The sequence below is a fragment of the Sinocyclocheilus rhinocerous genome, unplaced genomic scaffold, assembly GCF_001515625.1.
Source record: "Sinocyclocheilus rhinocerous isolate Xijiao unplaced genomic scaffold, SAMN03320098_v1.1 scaffold1390, whole genome shotgun sequence".
Lineage (NCBI taxonomy): Eukaryota > Metazoa > Chordata > Actinopteri > Cypriniformes > Cyprinidae > Sinocyclocheilus > Sinocyclocheilus rhinocerous.
In genome coordinates this window covers 282,536-305,627 of record NW_015665627.1, presented here as the reverse complement: position 1 = coordinate 305,627, position 23,092 = coordinate 282,536, and the positions used below count along the sequence as shown (strand labels likewise).

Sequence of the window (23,092 nt, the reverse complement as noted above, 5' to 3'; positions counted from 1 at the left end):
AGCAAACTACTAACCGTTGAAGGCTGCTGCAATAACAGAAAAAAAAAGTCAAAAGGCAAAAATAATCTAGGCATGGAGCTGGTGTGCCATCCTCAGCCTGACCATTCTGTCCAACATACATCGATCTTATTAGGTTTAAGATCTGAGGCGTGATGCCCTCTAAAATTCTGGCCACAATGGGTCAAGTCAAACAATGCCGAGAGCCAGTGTAGGCGCGAGGGAGCGATGCAGGCAGGACTGAGAAGACAGTGGCAGATGGACCCATATATACAGTTAGTCTGGTTTAGCGCGATCACACGGCAGCATGTGAGGAGGGCAATTATTGCCTGAGCTCTACTAAGAAGTTTATTAAAGGTGCGCTTGCAGCTGATCGCAGCTGGATTTCCAGGGAGATGTAAAATGATTCAATAGGAGAAATAACAGATGAGGAATAGGGTCACAGGTCTGTGCTACATGCAAATATAAACTCAAACAAACCAGAAGATCGTGCATGGTTAGTGCAGCAAAGTAAATACCCTTATCAACTTTTTAAAAGGAGGTGAAATTCATCCCATAAACCAATGTTGTTGATGTCAAAGGTCATAGTCTCAATCAAACTCTAAGGTAACCAAATTTAGCCTGCAGTTAGATGCCAATATGGACAGGTTGCTTGACACATATTCACTGTAGTCTGGGTTGTTTTTACTTTAAACATGAGGGGATCCTCTTAAATATGGGTTCACTTACAGCTTGTATAAACATGGTCTGTGCCAGACTAAATTTGTTTAATGTGGTCAATTAATGGCTGCCGAAAGCATGAAACTATGGAAATTCAAGCATGAAACCACCAAAATTAGAAACCATAATCTTTCAATTTTTCCATCAGTATATCCACTTCCTGGTAATATTAATAAATGTCAATGCTTGATTGTTTATTGTCTTTTGTATGATAACAGCATTAGGACCAATATATAATCTGGGTCATGAAGCAAGACTAGTTGAGAGCCACTAAAGTAAGAAACAAGGTTATATTACAACAAAAGTCACGTGTTCAAACAGAGAAGAACTTTCTACCACTGTCAAAAACCTGAACCAACCCTGACCATACAGCCCATTCATACCCAGATTCATTCAGTAAGAAATGCAGACAGGTCATTTCATCTGTTGGTATTGCACATTTTATTTTCCTAAATTAGCTAGCTCCTGATATGCTACTATGCATCTCATATAGATCTCTCTCAATTTCCCAAGTCCCATCCTAGTTTATAGGCAATCTGCTCTGGGTGCATTGCCTTAAAGGTTAAGAGAGTGTGATAACTATAAAGATGCAATCTGGATTAGATTCTTGTCCATTTAACTTTAGCTATATATATATATATATACACATACACACAACACACACACACTTAGTACATATGGCATTTCAAATACATTCCATCTTCATGCCATTCAATATATGTCACATCCTGAGGAAGTTGCAATTACATTATATGGATTTTTGTGTCTCAACTGAAGAACAGAAAACAATATCAATGCAAATGCAGTTATAAATGGCAAACACAGATTCTATATTTCTCAAACTGCATCAAACACAGAAGGAATGCATACACTGAATTCAATGCAAATCTGCAGTAATGGAATAATATCACATTTTCCCCCACATTTTCCAAACAACAAAGATGTTTCTGTTCCTGGTCTCAAGTGGTCTTCTCATTAAAGTTTGTACAAATGATGCCATCTTTCACTTAAAGATTACATGTCATGCTTGTTGAGCCTCAATGATACTCCAATTGTGATTAGTTTTTCTCAAGCGTCCCATCTGGACTTCATTTATAAATAATTAGCTGTCAGGTCTTTCTGCTCACAAAACACTCAAAACTTGTAATAGACAAACAAGCAATAATAAGGGAGAGGAAGCTACTTATTGACGAGTTTGTTTGTTTTTACCCACAGTATCGATTGAGTTTAAAAGTGCATCACTGCAATAATTGGCCAATTTAAATCAAGCTAAAAGATCTACAGTGATATTTCATACGTTTTCAATCATAAAATGAACACATCTGGTTTAGTGTTGTTTATGAGTATGGTTTAAGGCTTTGGATACGCTGGTTTAGGAGAACATATAAATATATAGTGTATAAAAAGGTACATCCAGACAAGTCTCTTTTGAAATTAAATACTCAACAATGTGACACATATTGCTCGGGGCCCAAATCAAGCATCCGTGAAATACTGATAGCCACAATATTGCTCTCAAATTTATTACATTTGTGAAAGGATTCGAAACTCCATTTGAGCAGCCAAGAGAGAAAAGCAGAGGAGGGAAAGGCAGGGGAAACTGAGAAAGGGAGTTTCAGGGAACTGACATCTTGTCTCCTCAGCAAGCTATGATGAAGTCATTGAGCCTACCCAGTGTTCAGTGAGGTTCTGGCCCCAGTGAGCTCCAGCGGTCCGTTCTGTATGAATTAGTCATGAGTGCAGCTCCACAGCTGCCATAATGAGGATGAGCAGGAGATCAGTTCTACTTTGTAACAAAGCACCGTTCTAAAAGGTTAAACATACATTCTCACCCCACCTCCCTTCCTCTGGTCTTAACCTAATAATCAACTATTCAGACATGAGCAAATACCACAGCAAAAAGTGACCTGCCATAAAAAACTCCTGGAGACCTATCAGTATGATTGATAACACATGAAATAAAACTGGTAATGTCTACACTCAAAAAATATTTAGGCCTACATTTAAGATTTATGTATTCAAATTGCATATTAAATGTCCATCCATTTGGCTTATATTAATGTGATGCATATTTCTCAGTCATATATAAAACAAAAAGGTATAAAAACAGGTAAGATTTCTGCACTAAAAAAATGACCACATACAGCAGTTTATTATGAACTATTACCATCTTTTTGCTTTTATTTAATAAATCTCATTTTCAAAATGCATTCATTCAAATAGCTTAGAACCAGCAGAAATCTGTTGATTGTTGACTGTGAAAACAATTAAATATATACATTTTAAAAAGTATGAACATGGTTAAAATTGCTAGCTGTGGAATAAGCTATATTAAATTAGTTAAAATGTATGAGACTGAAGCAAACTGGATTTATTGATGATATATAAACCTGGTTATTGTCTATTTAAAACGCAACCAGTTTATTGGTACCATTACAAAATCTTACCCGTTTCATTTCTGTATGGCTGACAAATATGCATCACATTAAACTTATTACAGTAGTATTATAGTTAAAACTATATATATATATATATATATGTGTGTGTGTGTGTGTGTGTGTGTGTGTGTGTGCTTGTAATAAATCACCAATCTAAATCCAAATCCAAAAATTTGCTCCTAATTCACAATCGTTTGTCTGAGGCTATGGACTACAGTAATAATGTTGTAAATAACATTCAGTTTCTTGCACAGACCAAACATTTCACTTCATATGATGTCAATATGTCATCAGAAGCCATGAGTATTAATTTCATATTTCCTGTACCTACTTTTTTAAATCTCATATTTCCTGTACCAACTTTTTTAAATCTCAAAGTGACAGAACCCATTGACATTTTATAAATCGTCAAGCACTATGTATTCAGCTAAAAAATCATCTTCTTGAAGAAAAAAAAGTCACCTTCATCCTCCATGGCCTGAGGGTGAGTAAATAAACAGCAAATTTTTGGTTTTGGATGAACTATTCATACAAATTTAAAGTGTAAGGGGCTGAATGAAAACAAGAAAGCTTCAGAACAGCTGGATACTTTTCCGTAATAGATCTATAGAAGACGTCTCGTAAGATACAACCAAGAAAAATGAGCAATGATCCATTCATCACGAGTGCCCTCCCTGCCAGATTTCAATCAAATGGAGTGGCACAATAGCCGGCGGGCAATTTTTAATGTTGACGTGCAAAGTACTTTGCAATTAATAACGGCCCGGCGATGATCTGACTGCAATGAGAATCATTATCTTAACCGTCATCGGGATTCTCATTATAATCATAATCACCGGCTTCACCATCCTGATCATCATTACACTATAATCAGCGTAATATCCTTCAAAATACATATGCAGGGTTCAGCTTTGCACACTGCGCACTGTGCTCATGCATGCAGCATCTGTCATTTTCCTTTTTAAGTCAAGCAAGATTCAGTTTAAATGAGACTCTTTTTAATGGGCAGGAGACTGGAGGCTGTGATATTGATATTAGAGACTTTGCTACATCCTCTCTGGGGAGAGACGATGACATGAATTATGGAAATGTCCACTTTTCTACAGATTTATACTAACTCAATAGTCACTTATGTGTGCATATTCAATGCTATCACTAGAGAAGTCATTTAGCATGAACTTACATAATACCAACGCTAAATTATTTTAGACCATTCACGTTAGAAGACACGAGTACAGACACATCATTTGGTTGTGTTCTCACCCTAATCATTAGCTATAGGAAATATTCAGAATGGAAATAAAAGGGAGAGAAAAAAAATCAAGAGCTATCAAATCTCATTAGTTCATAAAAACAAGAACTTTGTGGAGTTCGGAGGCACTGGGCTCAGCTGGTTTTGCTGATCAAAGGGAATAACTCTTTTTTTTTTTTTACTGAATTCTGACTGTCACTGAGGAGTTCAGTGCTTGTATATGTGCACTTCAGAAAGCTAAGAGCAAACCCAGAGCACTGGAACAGGAAAAAGCACAGCAACACCAGGGAAAGCCTTGCAAAGGAAGCTATTCTAGCCCCTTTTTAAGTACTGAGGCAAAAGCACTATTACTTTGTAGAAGGCATCAGCGTGACAGGCCAGTCTACACTTAAGAGTCAGTGCCAGGATGATCTTAACAAAATATAACACTTCTAAATAAGTCAAATGAAATGTACAGCTTTGTTATACATATGTATAATTTTTAAGACAAACTATTCAAAACACAAATTTATATATTTTCGATCACATCCCACAACCTCATCTCGGAGATAAACTGACACCAAAATGATGGACTTAAAAGCATCATAGAAGACTGTGAAGATACAGTATTTCACTAGTCTTCATCACATCTACTTTGTGTTTCTATTTTGTGTTCTACTTCATGTATTAATTCATGTCCAGTGTTAATTTTCATTGATCAATGTATTCAGCTAGATGAAAAAAAAAATGCATTTTTGTATGTAAACTCTAACGGAGACTACAAGTTATTATAAGACCAGGCAGATATAGAGGTTCAAAAAATAATAATAAATAATATATAAAATATGAACAATACTAATATTAATCATATACAGGTGCATCTCAATAAATTAGAATGTCGTGGAAAAGTTCATTTATTTCAGTAACTCAACTCAAATTGTGAAACTCGTGTATTAAATAAATTCAATGCACACAGACTGAAGTAGTTTAAGTCTTTGGTTCTTTTAATTGTGATGATTTTGGCTCACATTTAACAAAAACCCACCAATTCACTATCTCAACAAATTAGAATATGGTGACATGCCAATCAGCTAATCAACTCAAAATACCTGCAAAGGTTTCCTGAGCCATCAAAATGGTCTCTCACAATAAATGAACTTTTCCACGACATTCTAATTTATTGAGATGCACCTGTACATATTAAGCATAACAAATATTAAATATAAAAATAATATAAATTAAAATAAAATATTATTTAATGGTAATTAAAGCTTTGTTAAGGTTCTTTATGGAACTTCTATTTAGCACCAAAAAAGGGTTCTGCAAAAAGACAAATTATGAAACATCTCAATTTAAACTGTAAATTTTAATATCTATGTTGACACACAGTTGAACGCCACTACAGAGTAATACAGGTTCAAAAGTTCCCCGAAAGAAACCAAGTACCTTTAAAATTAGTGGATGTATATTAGGTGCGAGCCGCATTTGATTAACCTGACCTGTTTTGTATTGCAATATTATCAGCTTTCTCATTTTTGGTCTTTAGGAGGTAAAGTGACTTTTTATAAATAGACTACTTATCCTGTTGTTATGCAGACAGATAGTAGCCTTTGAGAGAGAGATAGTAGCCACAGAGAGGGAGCAGCACAGGGAACTGCTTGGAAAAAAAAAGTTACCTACACTAGGTCAACATTCATTTTCAACAAGAGAGATGACAAGAGAGATGAGCAGATCAGAGAGGGGGTGTGATCCAATGAAACTGACCCAAATAAAAGAGCAGCATCTGCACACACTGCCCCCAAAACCTCCTATATCACATATGCCAAGATCCACTACTGCTCAGACTAAATAGTTTCACAAATATTTATTTTTTTTCACATGTAATTTTAATTTACTAATGCATTCATTTCCAAATGCTGTATATAAAAACAAATGGGATTATATAATATTTTGGTCAAAGCATTTTGGCTGACAATAGTGTGAGGAACGGCCCCTGGAGGACCCCCCATAGCACCGTCCCTGTCTATATGTATGGAGCAATGCGAGGTTGCACTCCTTTCGTCTCCACCTCTGATGTCTCTGAAGAAAGGAGATATGAGGGAAGGGTAAGGAGAAAAAAAACAAGATGAAAAGAGAGAAAGGTGTATGTATCCTGTAACCGCGGCGTGACCACTGATGAGAGCTGCGATCGCTGCCTGCCACCATAAAAAATCCCTTTATAAGACACTACCACCACAGCAACACTGATTTACAGCGGACATTTACAAAGGCAGAGCAACACCATTAACACTTGAGAATGAGACTACAGATCACACATACATCAAAGTGCACAACCGTACACAGAATACGGGCCATTTCTGTGAGATATCACCAAGAATGTTTGCACTGGGAAAAAACAGGAAAACAGCAGAACGACACAGCCCCTGTAAATCCACATTATAACAGTCATTACATCCGCTTTTTTAATAACCCTTTCCGCCGAAATTGTATAAGCTTGAATGAGTTGTTTTAGGCAGCTGTTATATTTTTTCATTATGTGACACGAAACAGAGGAGGTAGAATTCTTCACAGCAAAACAAAGCTCTGGTAATATTAGTGAAGATCAATTACATTCTTTCTATGGAATCCAACAGCAGTCTGATTTATTTTATAGATGGTAATTTGAAGCACAGACGAGAGGCAGAAACACAAAAGTGGGAAATGGAGTAGCTGCAATTTGGGACGGTGGTGGTAATGTGCCATAATCTGCTGCCAGGAGATGCTTGATGCAGGACTCCAGACTAAAAAATTGAATCTGGAGCCATTGAGTCATAAAATGAAACATTCAGGAGCCAGATGACTTTTTTGTTGCTGAATTATAGAATCACTCAATATAGATCAGAAAGTACTGTCATCCATGCTGATGTTCAGTTATGTCAATGAATTTTGATGATCTATTGCAGTGGATTTACATGAAGGTACATCACACTCTGTACTTTTTTCCACTTTGACATTAACATTGAAGACCAGTTAGCATGTAGCAGTGTTAATTTCATTGACGAATAATTTTCGGCATAATTCTCGTCAACGACATTTTTTTCACTGACGACAACGAGACGATAACGAACTAAAACTCTTTTTGAATGACAAAAACTATGACGAATATTTATTGACATTTTCGTCAACGAATAAAAACGAGACGAAAATGTTAGGGAGGGACTATTTGGGAAGAGATTCATTCAGAACGAATGCTCCGTGGTTCGGAGGTTAGATGCGTACAGAGTACTTAATCAGAGTATTGTCTTAATCGTATTAAAATCGGAGTATTGTTGTCCATAAACGTACTAATTGCCATCTAGGAAAAATGAAAACAATTTAAAATGAAAACAATCAATGGTATTTTAGTATCATTGATTTAGTATTGCAGTTCTTGGTAATATGTTTTGTTGAATATTTGTTCATTTCCAATTTTTTTATTTTGTTTTCACTTTAATATGAGTTTTTATGAAATTTTGTCATTTTTATTAGTTTTAATTTAGTTGTATTTTTAATATAATTTAAAAGATGTCTATACTATTTTGTTTTTACTTACATTTAAAAGTTTTAGCAAATTTGTTGTTTTTGTTGTTTTTATTATTTTTTTTTTATTTTATTATTTTTTATTTGTATTATTTTTATAACTTTGTCCACATAGTATATTTTCGAATAATTGTGTTGGATAGAACCATTTCTCCTGCTCATCAGAACACACGCTGAAAGACAGAACAAATCAATCACAGACAGCGTTCGCTGCTGACGCATGGCTCACAGTACTTGTTCAAATAGGGCTGCATTTCCCAAAAGCATCAGAAGCATAAGTAGCTCTTAAGAAGCCATTGCCACATTATTACATTAGTCTACATAACATTGTTACTATATATACAATTAATTCTGAAAAATGCATCACGGTTTCCACACAAATATGAAGCAGCAATAATAATAAATGTTTCTTGAGCAATTGCAGCCGTGCATTCGGTTTTAAAGGGACAGCAGCCTAATTTACTTGCTATTGTCCGAGTCATTGATGTTAATCAAGCAACAACAGATCATCATGCACTGCTCTTGACTGAAAAATGCATGTTGTGTGTCACCGCAGTTAAATCGGTGTCTATCATGATAAAACCTTAATATTAAACCTATATAATGAGTTTGGACATTTTAGAGAAATGCTTAAAAAGGTCATATGATGTTGCTAAAAAGAACATTATTTTGTGTATTTGGTGGAATGAAATGTGTTTATGCAGTTTAAGGTTTAAAAAACACATTATTTTCCACATACTGTACATTATTGTTTCTCCTCTATGCCCCGCCTTTCTGAAACGCATTGATTTTTACAAAGCTCATCGGTCTGAAAAGCGAGGTGTGCTCTGATTGGCCAGCTATCCAGTGCGTTGTGATTGGCCGAATACCTCAAGCGTGTGACGGAAACTCACAGCGTCACACACGTCGGGCTAGAGTGAGCGGCGGCGGGCTTGAGAACGGCGCGGCTGGCGGATTCGACGTAGGAGCGGTCAGCGGGCTTTTGTTTTGGAAGGCCAAACAAAGTAGTTTCGCTTTCACAAAGAAACACAGTGACTTCACGACATTGCAGCGGCGGCAACAACAATACTATACAGCGAGAATAAAAGTTACGCCTTCTTTCTTTGCGTGAACATTTGGGCGGCATTATGCAAATCTTCCCACATCGTGACGTAGACATGTGTGGGCGTGTTAGAACGAGCCGTTTTAGGTAGGCGTGGTTGGCTCTTAACTTTTGTAAAGAACATCTCTTTGGATTTGAGACTTTAGTCTTTGCAACATTACAGATCTTCTTTATGCACCAAGAGCTTGTGACACTCCAAAGAGAAAGGAAAAATTTTCATCACATCATATGACCCCTTTAATAAATGCACTGTAACTAACCCTTTAGATTTTAGCCGACTAAATTTACTGTAGATTGTGAAATTTACTTGTAGATGTAGACTAAAACTAAAAACAATTCAGATGACTAAAATATGACTAAAACTAAATGGCATTTTAGTCAAAAGACTATGACTAAAACTAAATCAAAATTTGCTGTCAAAATTAACACTGGCATGTAGAATGGCAGTATATTTATAAAACTATGGATTCATCAAATAATCCTGGAAAAAATGTATCAACGTCTGAAGGATCATGCAACACTGAAGACTTAGTCTGTATGCGTAGTCTGTATTTTTACTGTATTTTAAATGAAGCCTTGGTAAGCTTATGAGACTTCTTTCAAAAACATTTAAAAAAATATTGCTAATTAGAAACTTTTGAATGGCAGTGCATATTCATTCAATAGAATAGAATAGAATAGAATAGAATAGAATTTGTAATTACATTAATATATACATATATATAAATAAATGTATAAATATGGAGAAAGATGCTTACAGAGTGTGTATGTACAGAGAGTATATGTATGCCATCTAATAGCAGGGGTTAACAGGTTAACCTTGGCCCCTTGGTGCACTCACCCACACTCAACCTCATTTTTCCCCTGCCATCTCTCTTTCTATGCACCAAAGGCTTGGGTAATGAACAGACCCCTGACAACGGCAGTAAGGGTTCTGTTACTTTTCAAGAATACATTGTTATAATAGACCATATTTGGTTAGTACCTAGTTTCCCTGTGCTATTCCAATCATAAAACCGCAATTGGAAACCTAATTTTTTTTAACAATGGCTTACTAGACAGTAAGAAAAATCATGACAGGCTCTTAAAAAATTACACAGGTTTGCTACATGTAGCCGCTAGTGGACGCCTCTCTGCATGAAAGATTAGATGAATGCAGATATATTAAAATACATATAAACATGCCAATGACATTAGTGCTCACGTGGGAAGCACACCACCTGCAGTCATCAATCATATCAGGAAAAGAGAAGCCCTGACTTACTGGATTAAATCTAAAATAATGGAAAGCATTATCCATCAGTCATGCCTTGAAAAAACAATGGATCCGTTTCCATAGGGATCCATTTCAAGGCCAGACTCAAGGGAACACTCGGAGAAAATCGAAAAACACTGTCAAAACCAATTCACTCAGCAAAATCAACTAATATGTGGGGGCACTAGCACTACTTAGTAGGGTCTCTTGGTAATCTATACTGTTACAGAAAGTGCATGGGTCACTATCGTATCAAAACAACTAAATTACAAAGGTGTCATATCGTCATATCACCCGTTTAAACAATGTGTTTTACTGAGAAAAAACAAGATTTGGTTTTTAAAAAGCCTTTTTCCAAAAGGAACATCTGGAAAAGGGGGGGGGGTCGTCTTATAATCAGGGTCATCTTATATTCGGGACAATACGGTATATGTCAACATTCTGCGTTATTTTTTCAAGCCAAACACTGGGTTGAGACTGTTGGGTAAGGAAGAAGCTACGTTAATGTGACCCAATTTAGTTTGATAATTGTTCATAATCATTAACCCAACAATGCTGGGTTGGGAATGCGGACGTGAAAGAGACCATGTATGTCACACTCAAATGCAAGCGGTTCAGTGTGCGGGAACTGAATAAGTGGGAATGGCGCTTAAGGTGATTGATTAAGAGTTAGTGTGTTCATTGACAAGAGAAAACTAAATAACTGGACACATTTCTTCTTAAACTAAAACTATTCAATGATTAACTTTTAAAAAGCAATTTCGTTTAACTGTATAAGCTGTATAACTGTTGAGTTGCCTCACATACATGAAGTTTTACTTTTGCCTATGTGTTTGTACATTTGTGGATGTTCTTGCTTATCAATTGTGACGAGTGGGGGCGGGGCCGAGAGCCGTGGGAACGGAGCGAGGCCGGTGGAGTAATTGATAATGAGCGACACCTGCACCACTCACCGGTCTCGAGTCTCACGGAGGAGCTCCGGAAGGATAAAAGGGAGGAGTGACGACCGTGTCGGACGAGAGAGGACCAGGCCTGGAGTTTATTTTGTGTTTTGGTTTTGTTTGTGCGCGACAGTCGTCCGCGAGGGGCTGTCGCGCTATTTTGTGTTTGTTTATTTTATTAAAGTTTGTTTAAATGTCCGCCGGTTCCCGCCTCCTTCTTCCCGTGACTACGAACTTTGTTACATCAATAAATTTTCACCTTTTGATATTATTGTTTCCTGTGTTGCTACTGTAGTGATTCAATCACACAGATTTTCATTTCTATTTAATTTCCCATTTCGGGTTAATTTGAACTCAGTACAGTAATTTTTCAACAATAGTTGAGCTAAATAAAACAGCCCAACATGATGGGTCAAACATTTAACCTAACACTTTTTGACCCAGTGCTGGGTTGCCAAAATGACGTTTTACTTAAACTGTCTTGGAGTCATACATGCAATAAAAAAAATGTGACCGAACTACAAAACCAATTCTCATTCAAGCAAAAAAGCACTGAACTCTTCTGTTTCAGATGTATTTTTCTATTTACTGTATTTATGTATACAGTGTATTTCCTCACTATAAACCCTAGCTATCGCTTTACAGTAAATTTCCATTAACATTAATAAACATTGTTAGTTTATATAATGCTTAACAGATCAGTACAATACTATGCCAACACTAAAACTTATCTGAACAATCCAGAAGCGCAGTTTATGCATGTGTGACATCACAGTAAATTTTGACACATAAAACTGTAAATATTGCAACAGTCAGTAGTAATATGACAAAAAGATCAAACTTATTCTCGACTCGGTTCCGATTCTGAAATTCACTCTTACAAAAAAGAAAAACTGTCAGGCAGTGGTTCTTGCCCTTTTTTACTCAAATGACCCGCACTGTTCTATACAGCAGTGTTTCCCAACCTTTTTTTAGTCGCGGCACCCTTTGGAAATTTTAACAAACTTGTGGCACCCTACAAAATTTATTTTGTCACAATATTTGAATTTCTAACACGCATAGAGCGGGATAACGGATAATACGCAGAGCGTCACACCACGTGAAAGTGAAACCTGAGCGGTGAACTAATTTTCGGCAGCCGAAATTTCGGTGCATCTCTAATTATTTGCGACATTAGAAATGGATATTATATAATAGATGCTTTTTTGAACATTTTAGCAATTTAAAAATATTAAACAATTATTTTTTACACGGCACCCCTGCTCTCGACAGACGGCACCCCGGTTGGGAAACACTTCTATACAGTATTCCCTCTCCCCCTATATAGGCTATGGAATTTCAGCTATAATCATGACAAATTAATTAATGTAATTAACATAATTATGTAATTATGACTAATTTTTTTACAGAAACCGGAAGTACTGATATTATATTAAATTAATCAACCATGATTTATTTTGTGATTCCAGAAATTTCTAGGAATGCTATGTTCTTCAATAAAAACAACACTTATTGACGATGGGGCAATATATGAATGCAGTTTAGATTTTAAGTGTTTTTAGCATTTACATTAAGATTAGAGTACAATAAGTCATCCTGCGATCCCACTTAAAGTTTGCTAAAACACTTTGGTTAAGAACCACCAGTCAAAGGACTTGGCTTAAGTCAGCTAACTTTCTGTAAATAAACAACAAAACAATAACAACAAAATTTTGTCAGCTTAAAATGTCAAAGACAGAGGTTCTCGACCTTTTTTTACTCAAATGACCCACATTATTCAACACAATATTCCCTCTCCCTCCACACAAGCCTATGGTATTTTGGGTATTTCATCTGTAATTATAACAAAGCTACTTTTTTTAACTAACAGAAACCGGGAGTATTGATGTTATGTTAAATTAATCAATCATGATTCCTAGAAGTTTGCTTAAGTCAGCTAACTTTCCGTCCAGTCCAGCTGACAGAGCATTTCAATTGCATACTGTGAGGAAAAAGGTGGTTAAGAGAAGATTATTAATTTTCAGGAGTACATGGTAGATTAAATTCTGATTAAAAGAACTACCTGATATACATGATAGGCGTTGGCAGCTCGACCTTGAAGGAACACAGACGGGATCCACACGTTGACAAGGGCACGTTGAGTTCTTAGAGAGAAAAGGAAGGAGAAAACAAATGGGGAAAGTCTAGTTAGAGGACCTCAACAGAGGAGTAATTTAGCAATAGATTAGTGTAGCTAAGATACTAACAAACAGAGGGAAAAAATGACAAATATTGACACCATTAGTCATTACTCTAAAGAAACAACCTTTTACTTGACACACAAGTTTAACATTGTATGCCTTTTCTTCAGCCATTTTTAATGACTGACATCTTCTCATGTACAAAGGTTATAGCTGTGTGGAAGAGGTGCATGAAGGCTCTAAATGTAAAAACAGAAGCAGCATTCAACCTCCCTATTTTTAGCTTAGTCTTCTCTGTCAGATCGGAAGCATCGCTTTATGGAATTCCATACCATCGATTTGATTCTCAAAAGAGGCTCGCTGTACACCACCTCCAACATAAATACATACAAATATAAAAAGAACAGTGAGTAGGAGGCCACTTACGTCTCGAAGTCAGATAGGCTGGGATCGTCAGAGGTCTGGCTCAGGTCCCCTGGCACCTGTCCAAAAGCAGAGCACATGAGGCCATAGTGAGCGTTTCGTTTTGTGTCCAGCTGAGTTTGCTGATTAACACTGTACTGCTGCATAAACTTCCAAACCAGCTACATTCTGTAGTTTACTTTCCATTCTGCTAACAGCATGACAGTCCAGTAATATTTACTGAAAAAAATGCATTTGGACCCAAGTCAAATTTTGGAACTGTCATTTGCAACTCATTTTACTTTCATAATATAGCATGTTTCTGAATGAAACAAGACATTCAACTTGTTTCACTTATTCACTGTATGCATCAGGAATTGATTGAATCGTGAAAAGTAAAAAAAAAACATATACTCATTATAACAATGAACATGCCTTGATAGACTGATTTAATTGATCCGTCTTAACAAAACAGATATAAATACAATCCATTATTTCTGCATTATAGGCAAATACAGTATAATAAATAGTCTTAGTCAAGCAGTAAAAAAAACTCCTGTTCAGAAGTTTGGAGTCAGTAAGATTTTTTTTTTTAAAGAAAATAAGAATTTTATTCAGCAAAGATGCATTAAATTGATCATAAGTGACATTAAAAATGTATTGTGTTACAAAATATTTTTATTTTAAATAAATGCTGCTGTTTTTAACTTTCTATTCATCAAAGAATGCTAAAAAATTTTTTAAAAGGTTTCCACAAAAACATTAAGTAGCACAACTGTTTTCAACATTGATGACACGGAGAAATGTTAACTGAGCATCAAATCATCATATTAGAATGATTTCTGAAGGATCGTGTGACAATGAAGATTGGAGCAATGGCTGCTGAAAATTCAGCTTTGCCATCACAGGAATAAATTACATTTTGGAATATATTAAAATAGAAAAGTTATTTTAAATTGTAACATTATTTCACAATATTACTCTATCTATTGTATTTTTGATCAAATAAATGCAGCCTTGATAAACAAAAAAAAAATCAATTTTTCAAAAACATTGAATGTTTTTACTTATCAACCTCAAATTTTATATAACTTATAAATGTATATACAACTTTGATAAAAACCACTTGCCCTAAACAAATTTAATAAAATATAAAATCACAAAGCTATTTTAGTGTACTGTAATGCTGATGGAAAATTACTGTGCTACTCAGATAACCTATTAGTCAATGACTGCACATTTAGCCCTCATTCCTGAAAACACTCAAGCCCAACCAGGAACAACACTCTAATCCTATTTGAGTGTGCATCTTATCTCGTGGTGAAACTGTGGTAATGTCAGCATTTACAGGGGTCACAGGCTACTGCATCTTGGCAGTCAGTGGCACCAGAGAGGAACGGGCACATGAGCTATGGAGGCAAGATAAACCATCCACCGTATACAGTTCAGCACAGTTACAGAAGGCCATGGTTCAAAGCCACTGCCGTCAGATGTATCAAAAAGTAATCAGTGGCCAACAGATAAGCAGTGAACGGAAAAGAGCACACTGTGACCAAGTGTGCCACTAGAGACAGACTGGTCAAATTAAATGGACACTTCATCCAAAAAACAAAAGCTTTGTGGAAGGAAAAAAAAATGTAATCGTTATTCACTGAACATTTTCCCCTGCCAAAGCTCTTAAAGGGGTCATATGATGCTTTTTTAAAGATCATTATTTTGTGTATTTGGTGTAACAGAATATGTTGACATGCTTTAATGTTAAAAAAACACATTATTTTTCAAATACTGTACATTATTGTATGTCCCGGCGTTATGCAAATCTTCCCACATCGTGAGGTAGATATGTGGGGGCGTGTGTTAGAACGAGCCGTTTTAGGGGGGCGTGGCAGAGTCTTAACTTTGATAAAGAATATCTCTTTGGTTTTGAGACTTTAGTCTTTGCAACTTCAGGGATCTTATCTATGCACAATCAGCTTGTAACACTCCAAAGAGAAAGGAAAACTTGAAATCGCATCATATGACCCCTTTAAATCTCATTGAAATTAAATTTTAAAAATCTGTTCTGTTTTTCACACAAAGCTTGGCTTCAGAAGACTTGGAAGTGCATATTGCAAATAATATAATAATATAACATAACATAACATAATATAATAGTGGGTGTTTACGCCCTTTTTTGAAGCTTGAAAGCTCTCTCAATATTGTTGTTTGGAAAGAGCAGTGAAGTGATTCATCAGCAATTTTGTGTCCAACAAAAATAACAACAGCATATAGATGTACAGGGTGAGCAGTAGGGCTGGGCTGACAATACTGAATAACAGATCTTAATCGATCTTTATTTTGATGGACCAATATCGATACTTAAAATGAAATGAAAATTCTGTCATTATTTACTCACCCAAAGAAAACAAAAATAACGACTTTATTCAACAGTTTCTTATCTTCGTGTTGCATTCATGAGAGTACCACGACGCATGCGTGTGATGAAGCTGCTGATGCAGGAGCCGGCGTTCTGACAAGGCATTCCTTGTAAAGCAGAGGAATGCACACGCATACGTCGTGGTACTCTTGTGAATGCAACACGGAAGAGAAAAAAATTGTTGAATAAAGTCATTATTTTTGTCATCTTTGTGCACAAAAAGTATTCTCGTAGCTTCATAACATTACGGTTGAACCACTGATGTCACATAGACTATTTTATCAATGTCCTTACTTCCCTTCTGGGCCTTGAATGTGGTAGTTACGTTGCTGTCTATGCAGGGTCAAAAAGCTCTCGGATTTCATCAGAAATATCTTAATTTGTGTTCCGAAGATGAACAAAGATCTTACGGGTTTGGAACGACATGAGGGTGAGTAATTAATGACAGAATTTTCATTTTTGGGTGAACTATCCCTTTAAATCTCAAAAGTCAATCTTTTAATCTGTGCTGGTTTCTGTTGATGCGTGAAAAAAAAACACTCGAAAAAAAAATCTAGAGAACCATTTTGATATATACAATATTTTAGATATTCATTACATGTTTAATTAACCTGTTAGCAGGGATGCTCCGATCGATCGGCCGGAGATCGGTATCGGCCGATAATAATATTTTATGACTCGATCGGTATTCACCAACTTGGCCGATCTCAGGAACCGATCGCAATTTGATGACGTCAACGCGTGACGACGTACATGATGCGTGGGGACCTTTTTATACAGTCTATGGTGGGGACATAAATGATTTCGCGCCGCAGTCATGTCATCGCTGGTGTGGAAATGCTATGACGTTTCAAGAAACAATGAAAAATTCGCTGATTTTTTTTTTATCTTTTTAAAGTGAAAGTGACCCCAAACTTTTAAACAGTAGTTCAACAGTAGGTCAGGCCACAACTTCTAGCGGGAAAAAAAAAAGAAACATGGGTTATGAAAACTTGGGAGCCTCATTTTCATTCACGTCACATTATTCTGTCTGCTCTGAGGTCCATGAAGCTGAGATGATTCACTCTTATTCAGCCTTCAGTTTAAAGAGATCATTTCATACTTCACCCTCAGAAAAGTGAAGGCCAAACCTTGGCGTCTGAAAATATAAATGGTTTAACTTGCTGTGTTGTTTACATTGAAATGTCGAGGGCAGAATGTATTTAAAACATCACAGCCAGTCTCATCATTTCCATGTCGCCTCATCAAAGATTCCCCTTCAGAGGAGGATTGTAAAATGTTTCATTGTGCACACTTTTGACAAGGTTCGAGTGAAAATTAGCAAAGGCAACGACAATTGATACTAAGCAGCTGCTGTCTGGCAGTGAAGTTGATGGCGCGATTATTAGTCTTGTGAGCAATAAACACATCAGAAGTGCAGAATGAATCATGGGACTTCACAGATGGCCTGTTCATTATTCAGCCACATTTCTGCCTCCGCCAGCCTCAGCCACATGGAGTACAAACGTATGGATTGAGTGCATCAGACTGAATCACAACTACATTCAGTTAGCGGAGAGATGATTCAGCTGCATGAGACGCTAATCGAATAATGATTCATTTCACAAAGAGCTTCTGCTGCCATTGTGTTTGTTACTGAGTGAGAATGCATTAAGTGCAGAGAGGGATATGAATGACCGTTCAGCATTTTGTTTATTTGGTGTGTCTTCTAGTTTTTATGACTAGATTTTCTCTGTGGTCTGTTTTCATTTAGGATAATTACCTCAAATTATTTTGTTTTGTTTTTTTCTTTAATTGGAACAATACGGAGTCAGAAGAAACTGGATGTTGTAGTTGGATGACAGGATATTGCTATGTGTTTGCTGGGGCGTTGTAGGCGGTTACTTGCTTGCCTGAGTTTTCTTGAAGTTTCTGTGATATTACATTACACATTTTTTCTATTATTGTCTGTCCATTGAAAATACTAAGATTAGTCACTTAAAGTGATAGCCCACCTCAACTTCAAGCTGCACAATTGCTGAGGGACAAGTTACATGTGAGTATAAGTTACATGTGAGTATATTTTGCAATGCATCCCTAATATAGGGAAGCTCCGATCAATCGGCCGGAAATCGGTATCGGCCGATTTATGACTCGTATGACTCGATCGGTATTCACCAACTTGGCCGATCTCAGGAACCGATCGCAATTTGATGAGTGACGACGTTGTCGACATACATGATGCATGAGTACATAAATGATTTGGCACCGCAGTCATGTCGTCGCTGGTGTGGAAATGCTATGACGAGGGATGCTCCGATCGATCGGCCGGAGATCGGTATCGGCCGATAATAATATTTTATGACTCGATCGGTATTCACCAACTTGGCCGATCTCAGGAACCGATCGCAATTTGATGACGTCAACGCGTGACGACGTACATGATGCGTGGGGACCTTTTTATACAGTCTATGGTGGGGACATAAATGATTTCGCGCCGCAGTCATGTCATCGCTCATGCAAGATGAAATGAAAATGACATCGAAAATTTTCTAAAGATAAGTCTTCCTTCAGAAATACAGTGATATAAAAACCTTGTTTTGATTTTTAAACGTGCAGTACGTGCTCATGTTTATTCAACCAAGCCTTTTGGAAAATCCGTCAGTTTTGATATTGTGGTGAGCGCCACAAATAAATAAATGTATGGGAAACACATCCCACAGCACAACCACCTGAGCCCAACTTCAGTCTACTCATCACCTTAACTTTAACTGCGTTTGTAGCCGGTGCCATAGCCAGACTGATAAACAAACACAGACCGGAAGTTAACTTGGGCCAGGCGCGTGCGCCCATTGAAACCGTCTATATAAAGCTTGAAGAATCAAAATCGGCATCGGTGTCAGCCGATCACAATGACAAGAAATCGGTACTCAGTATCGGCTGCAAAAATCCTGATCGGAGCATGTTAGTAATGTCTTCATTATTTAATGTTTGAATAAATCACGTTTTTATGACAGCCAACATTAAATTTTTATATTTCAACAACAAACTGGAGTGTAAACATAATTATATCATTAAATATAAAAACTGCCTTATGTGCAATGTAAAAGTTTTTGAGAGCTATAGTTTGGAGTCTGTTGTTAATTATAACCTTAAATTTGATTGTACCAACTGACAGGGTTCCCTGTATAGTTTACAGTTTTAGTTAAAAGACATTTGTTTCCTTAAAAAAATATACATGTAAATATACAAAATACAAAATATACAACCAAGAACTTGTGAATCAGAATCAGAATTTAATCAAATTTTCATTTTGGCCAAGAGTTAAGAAAGAGTGAAAACTCCTTTTAAAAGAACTAATCATCATTTTGTCAACTTGATGTCATTCTAAAACCACAAGAAATGTTTTATTTTATTCCAAAATATCTCTATCTAAAATGCAAAAAAAAAAAAAAGATCTGTAGTATGCTCTTGTTTATCTAGCTAGGTAAATGTGCGCGTTTGAAAAATGGGAAGGTTAGCACAGACTGACAATTAAAGATGGAAGAGGGGGCAGACCTATGGAAGCAGACACCGATCTGCCCAGAGAGCCTGGACCGCAGAGATAGAGAAGAGAGAACAACCACTCAATGAAGGTACGGTTTCACACACCCACAGAGAGGAGTGTGTGTGCTTGCATGTGCTTACCGGGCCGCGCAGGTCGATGAGTTCCTGTCTCATCTGTCCGATCAGGTTGTCTTTGGCCATGAGGGAGCAGTACAGCCTCTCGTTAAACTCTATCAGCTCTCCGTGCATCTCAGCCACCTAAAAAAACACACATTGACAAACTCGCATCAAACTCTCACCGAAATAGGCTGTTTAAAAAGCACTAGTGCTCGGCAGCTGTCGTGAAGCAGGTTGTATTATGTGACATTTCTTAAAGGCATGTGAATATGAGTTAGCTTGGTTTTGACTCTCAGGTGTGAAAGTGTTCAGCCAGTGAGCGTTAACTGCTCGTTACAGCGAGTCCCACACCTGCCCGGCGACTCGTCAGCTGTCACTTAGAGTAAGTGACACAGACATGGAGGCAGGCTCTGGTCTGCTATTCAGAACTTGCATTCATTTGTTTATGGAAATCATATGTCAGGGTATATTTGGGTTAGCGGCGTTTTGCCTGACAGACGCATCATGTCACTTTTTGACATGTTTGTCCTGGTTGCAAGGCCACACCTGGCCAGAAAAACAGACATGAATGAGTCAAAAAAATGATTAATGCAAAATCCTGACCTTAAAAGTGAATGTGAATGCCGTAAGACTGCAAATTCAAATGCATTTTTGGAAAAGGATGGACCCAAAAGAAAGAAAAAAAAGAAATATAAAGTAAATTTTGTGTTTTAGGATACTCTATTTACATATGTTAATGCAACCAAAATTAAATTAACATCAATTAACCGTCTTGATAAACCTGTACAGTGCATCCTAACCAGCTGCAAATGATGTTAAGTTGCATGTATATAAATGGGATTTTTTTTTTTGTCCTGACATTTTGTCAGTTGCTTGGTTTCTATTCTGACTCTCACTGGTCCATAATCCTGCTCCACATAACATTTGTTTCTATTTTTTTTGATAAAAGACAAATTATGTTGCATTAATGCTGTCTCCAAGTACACCAAGGATAGTATTTCATTATTAGTATTTGTTATTATGACATGTATTGCATTCAAGTTGAAAAAATAATGCACAATTTCTATATCATTTTTTAAATATTTTTTCTTAAATCTCTAATTTAAGCATGGTATTTTTCACAAACATTTATTTTGCATATTTTATACATTTTTATTTTTTACAATTTATAATAGTTGTTAGAATTTTCATTTCTAGTACTTATTTATGCATGGCATCTAACAAATACATTAATTTAGCATGTTTTATATTTTACTTTTGTTTTTATTGCATTTTAATTTCTCCCTTATGTATGCAGTACTAAACAAAAACTTTTTACATATTGTATATTTTATACAAACAGGGTTTTATACATTTTTTTAAACATTTTAATTTCTAACCTCTTATGCATGGTATCTTACAAAATATTTATTTAGCATATTTTACATTTTATATTTATATTTTACATGTATTTAATGCCTTTAAGCAAACGGTGAAAGTGGGTGATTATTAACTTTACATTTGTTGTGTGTTCATCAGTACATACAGTAGTTCCATAGTACCAAGTTCTAAGCAGCATTACTTCACACTAAAAATACATCACATTGCACCTGATGCAGACATGGTGCTTAGGCATTCCAAAAAATTTTTTAATTTCAAACAGCGCTGAACGAGTGGGTAGCAGTCTCAAAGAATCTCACAAAGCAGTTTGAACTCCAGAAATAGCTTCAAAACTTTTGTAATTGATTGTCAGACACGGTCCTCTATCTGGCTACTTCACTACCTAATGTTGTGCTTTATATAGCACCTAGCTGTTTCACAGCATAAAATCAATTTCTTCAAGTCTTTTTTTAGTAGCTTGTGTGACAACTTCAAAAACAGTGACCCTTTCAACATGTTAAAAGAACGTCAAGCTTCAAAACACATATTTTACAAGAGAACTATAAACATCTCTTGTCATGAAAGCGATTGCGGGTACTGAAACACAAGCACGTACAACAATCAAGCAAGTGCAAACATACACAACACCATGCCATGCCAAAAGAGTGATTAACCATCAAGCTGGATACAAACAGGGGAAATTACGCCACTTCTGCCATATTTACACACCCAGAACGATACACACCCTGTGAGACCATCCACTGTTTCCAGTTTCATTCATCTCGCCGCGGCTCCGCATGGCACACCGCTCGTAGTATTCTCATTCATCACATTTATTTATCTGTGGCCCAGCTTTCGAACAGGACATTAAAAAATGGAAATTAATTTTAAGCGTCAAGGAACCCAATTAATTCTCTGCTAGGAAGCGAGCTAATCAGTTTGTTGTTCAGTAAGCAATAAGCTGGCTGCGTCCTTCCAGCTCGCTGGCTGAATTTTCCGACCTGCCATGCCGGGTGTTAGCACTTTGGATTTATCTAAACAGGCGACAGGTTCACGCATTTCAGACAAGGTATCAAACCTCATTACTGGGCCTTAGCAGGAATCCGAGTGTGTGACTGTATCTGTATTTGCTCATTGTAATTACGGGCCGCCCTAGTGCTCCAGTGCAGATATCAAGAGCACTGTATTCCACAATTATCCCTAGTCATTATTTCCATGAAGGAAAGGAAAACAATTGTGCAGAACACAAACACCACACAAGCTCAGCATCACTGAAATAAGCCAAGGTGAAACTGAATAAATGTCAAGAAGGATGAAACGCATGTGTGTGTTTTCATAACACGCTCATAAGCAGTATCCCAAATAGATGGGAGCATATTAATGAGAGGAGAGTTAGAGGTGTTGATTTTTCATTTTTTAGATGCACAACGAGAGAGAAGGATATATTTTGAGACTGATGTGTTTGCCAGTTGCTTTTGCCTTTGAATAAAATAAACTTCAAATGATTAAAATGGATTTAAATGGATTTAAACCACCAACAAAATGAATACAAAATGAAAAGGACAAGTTCTGATTCCTTTTAATGATTCCATTAACGATTCTTTTATAGGCAACATAAATGCAATATATGCCTTAAAAGCAATCCAATATATATATATATATATATATATATATATATATATATATAATTGATCTTCAGTAAAACTGACTTTTATTAAATTTGCTGAACAGTTACCAACAATAATACAACGTAGCTCTGTGAGTAGCACTGTTTCCTTACAGCACGTAGGTCCCTGGTTTCAGTCACTGACCTGTAAATTACATATTTAAAAAAAAAAAAAAAAAAAATTT

The 23,092-nt window shown here is 36.4% G+C and overlaps 1 protein-coding gene across 1 annotated transcript in view; it reads right to left on the bottom strand.

The window, feature by feature from the left end:
• The window catches only part of snx29 (sorting nexin 29), a 122,745-nt gene that overhangs the window by 33,231 nt on the left and 66,422 nt on the right, over positions 1-23,092 (bottom strand). Inside the window, exons 16-18 of the mRNA XM_016542480.1 lie at positions 19,907-20,023; positions 13,849-13,904; positions 13,305-13,386 (exon numbers count right to left, since the gene is read on the bottom strand). Of these exons, the coding sequence (XP_016397966.1) occupies positions 13,305-13,386; positions 13,849-13,904; positions 19,907-20,023 (255 nt within the window). The remainder of the gene's footprint in view (positions 1-13,304; positions 13,387-13,848; positions 13,905-19,906; positions 20,024-23,092) is intronic.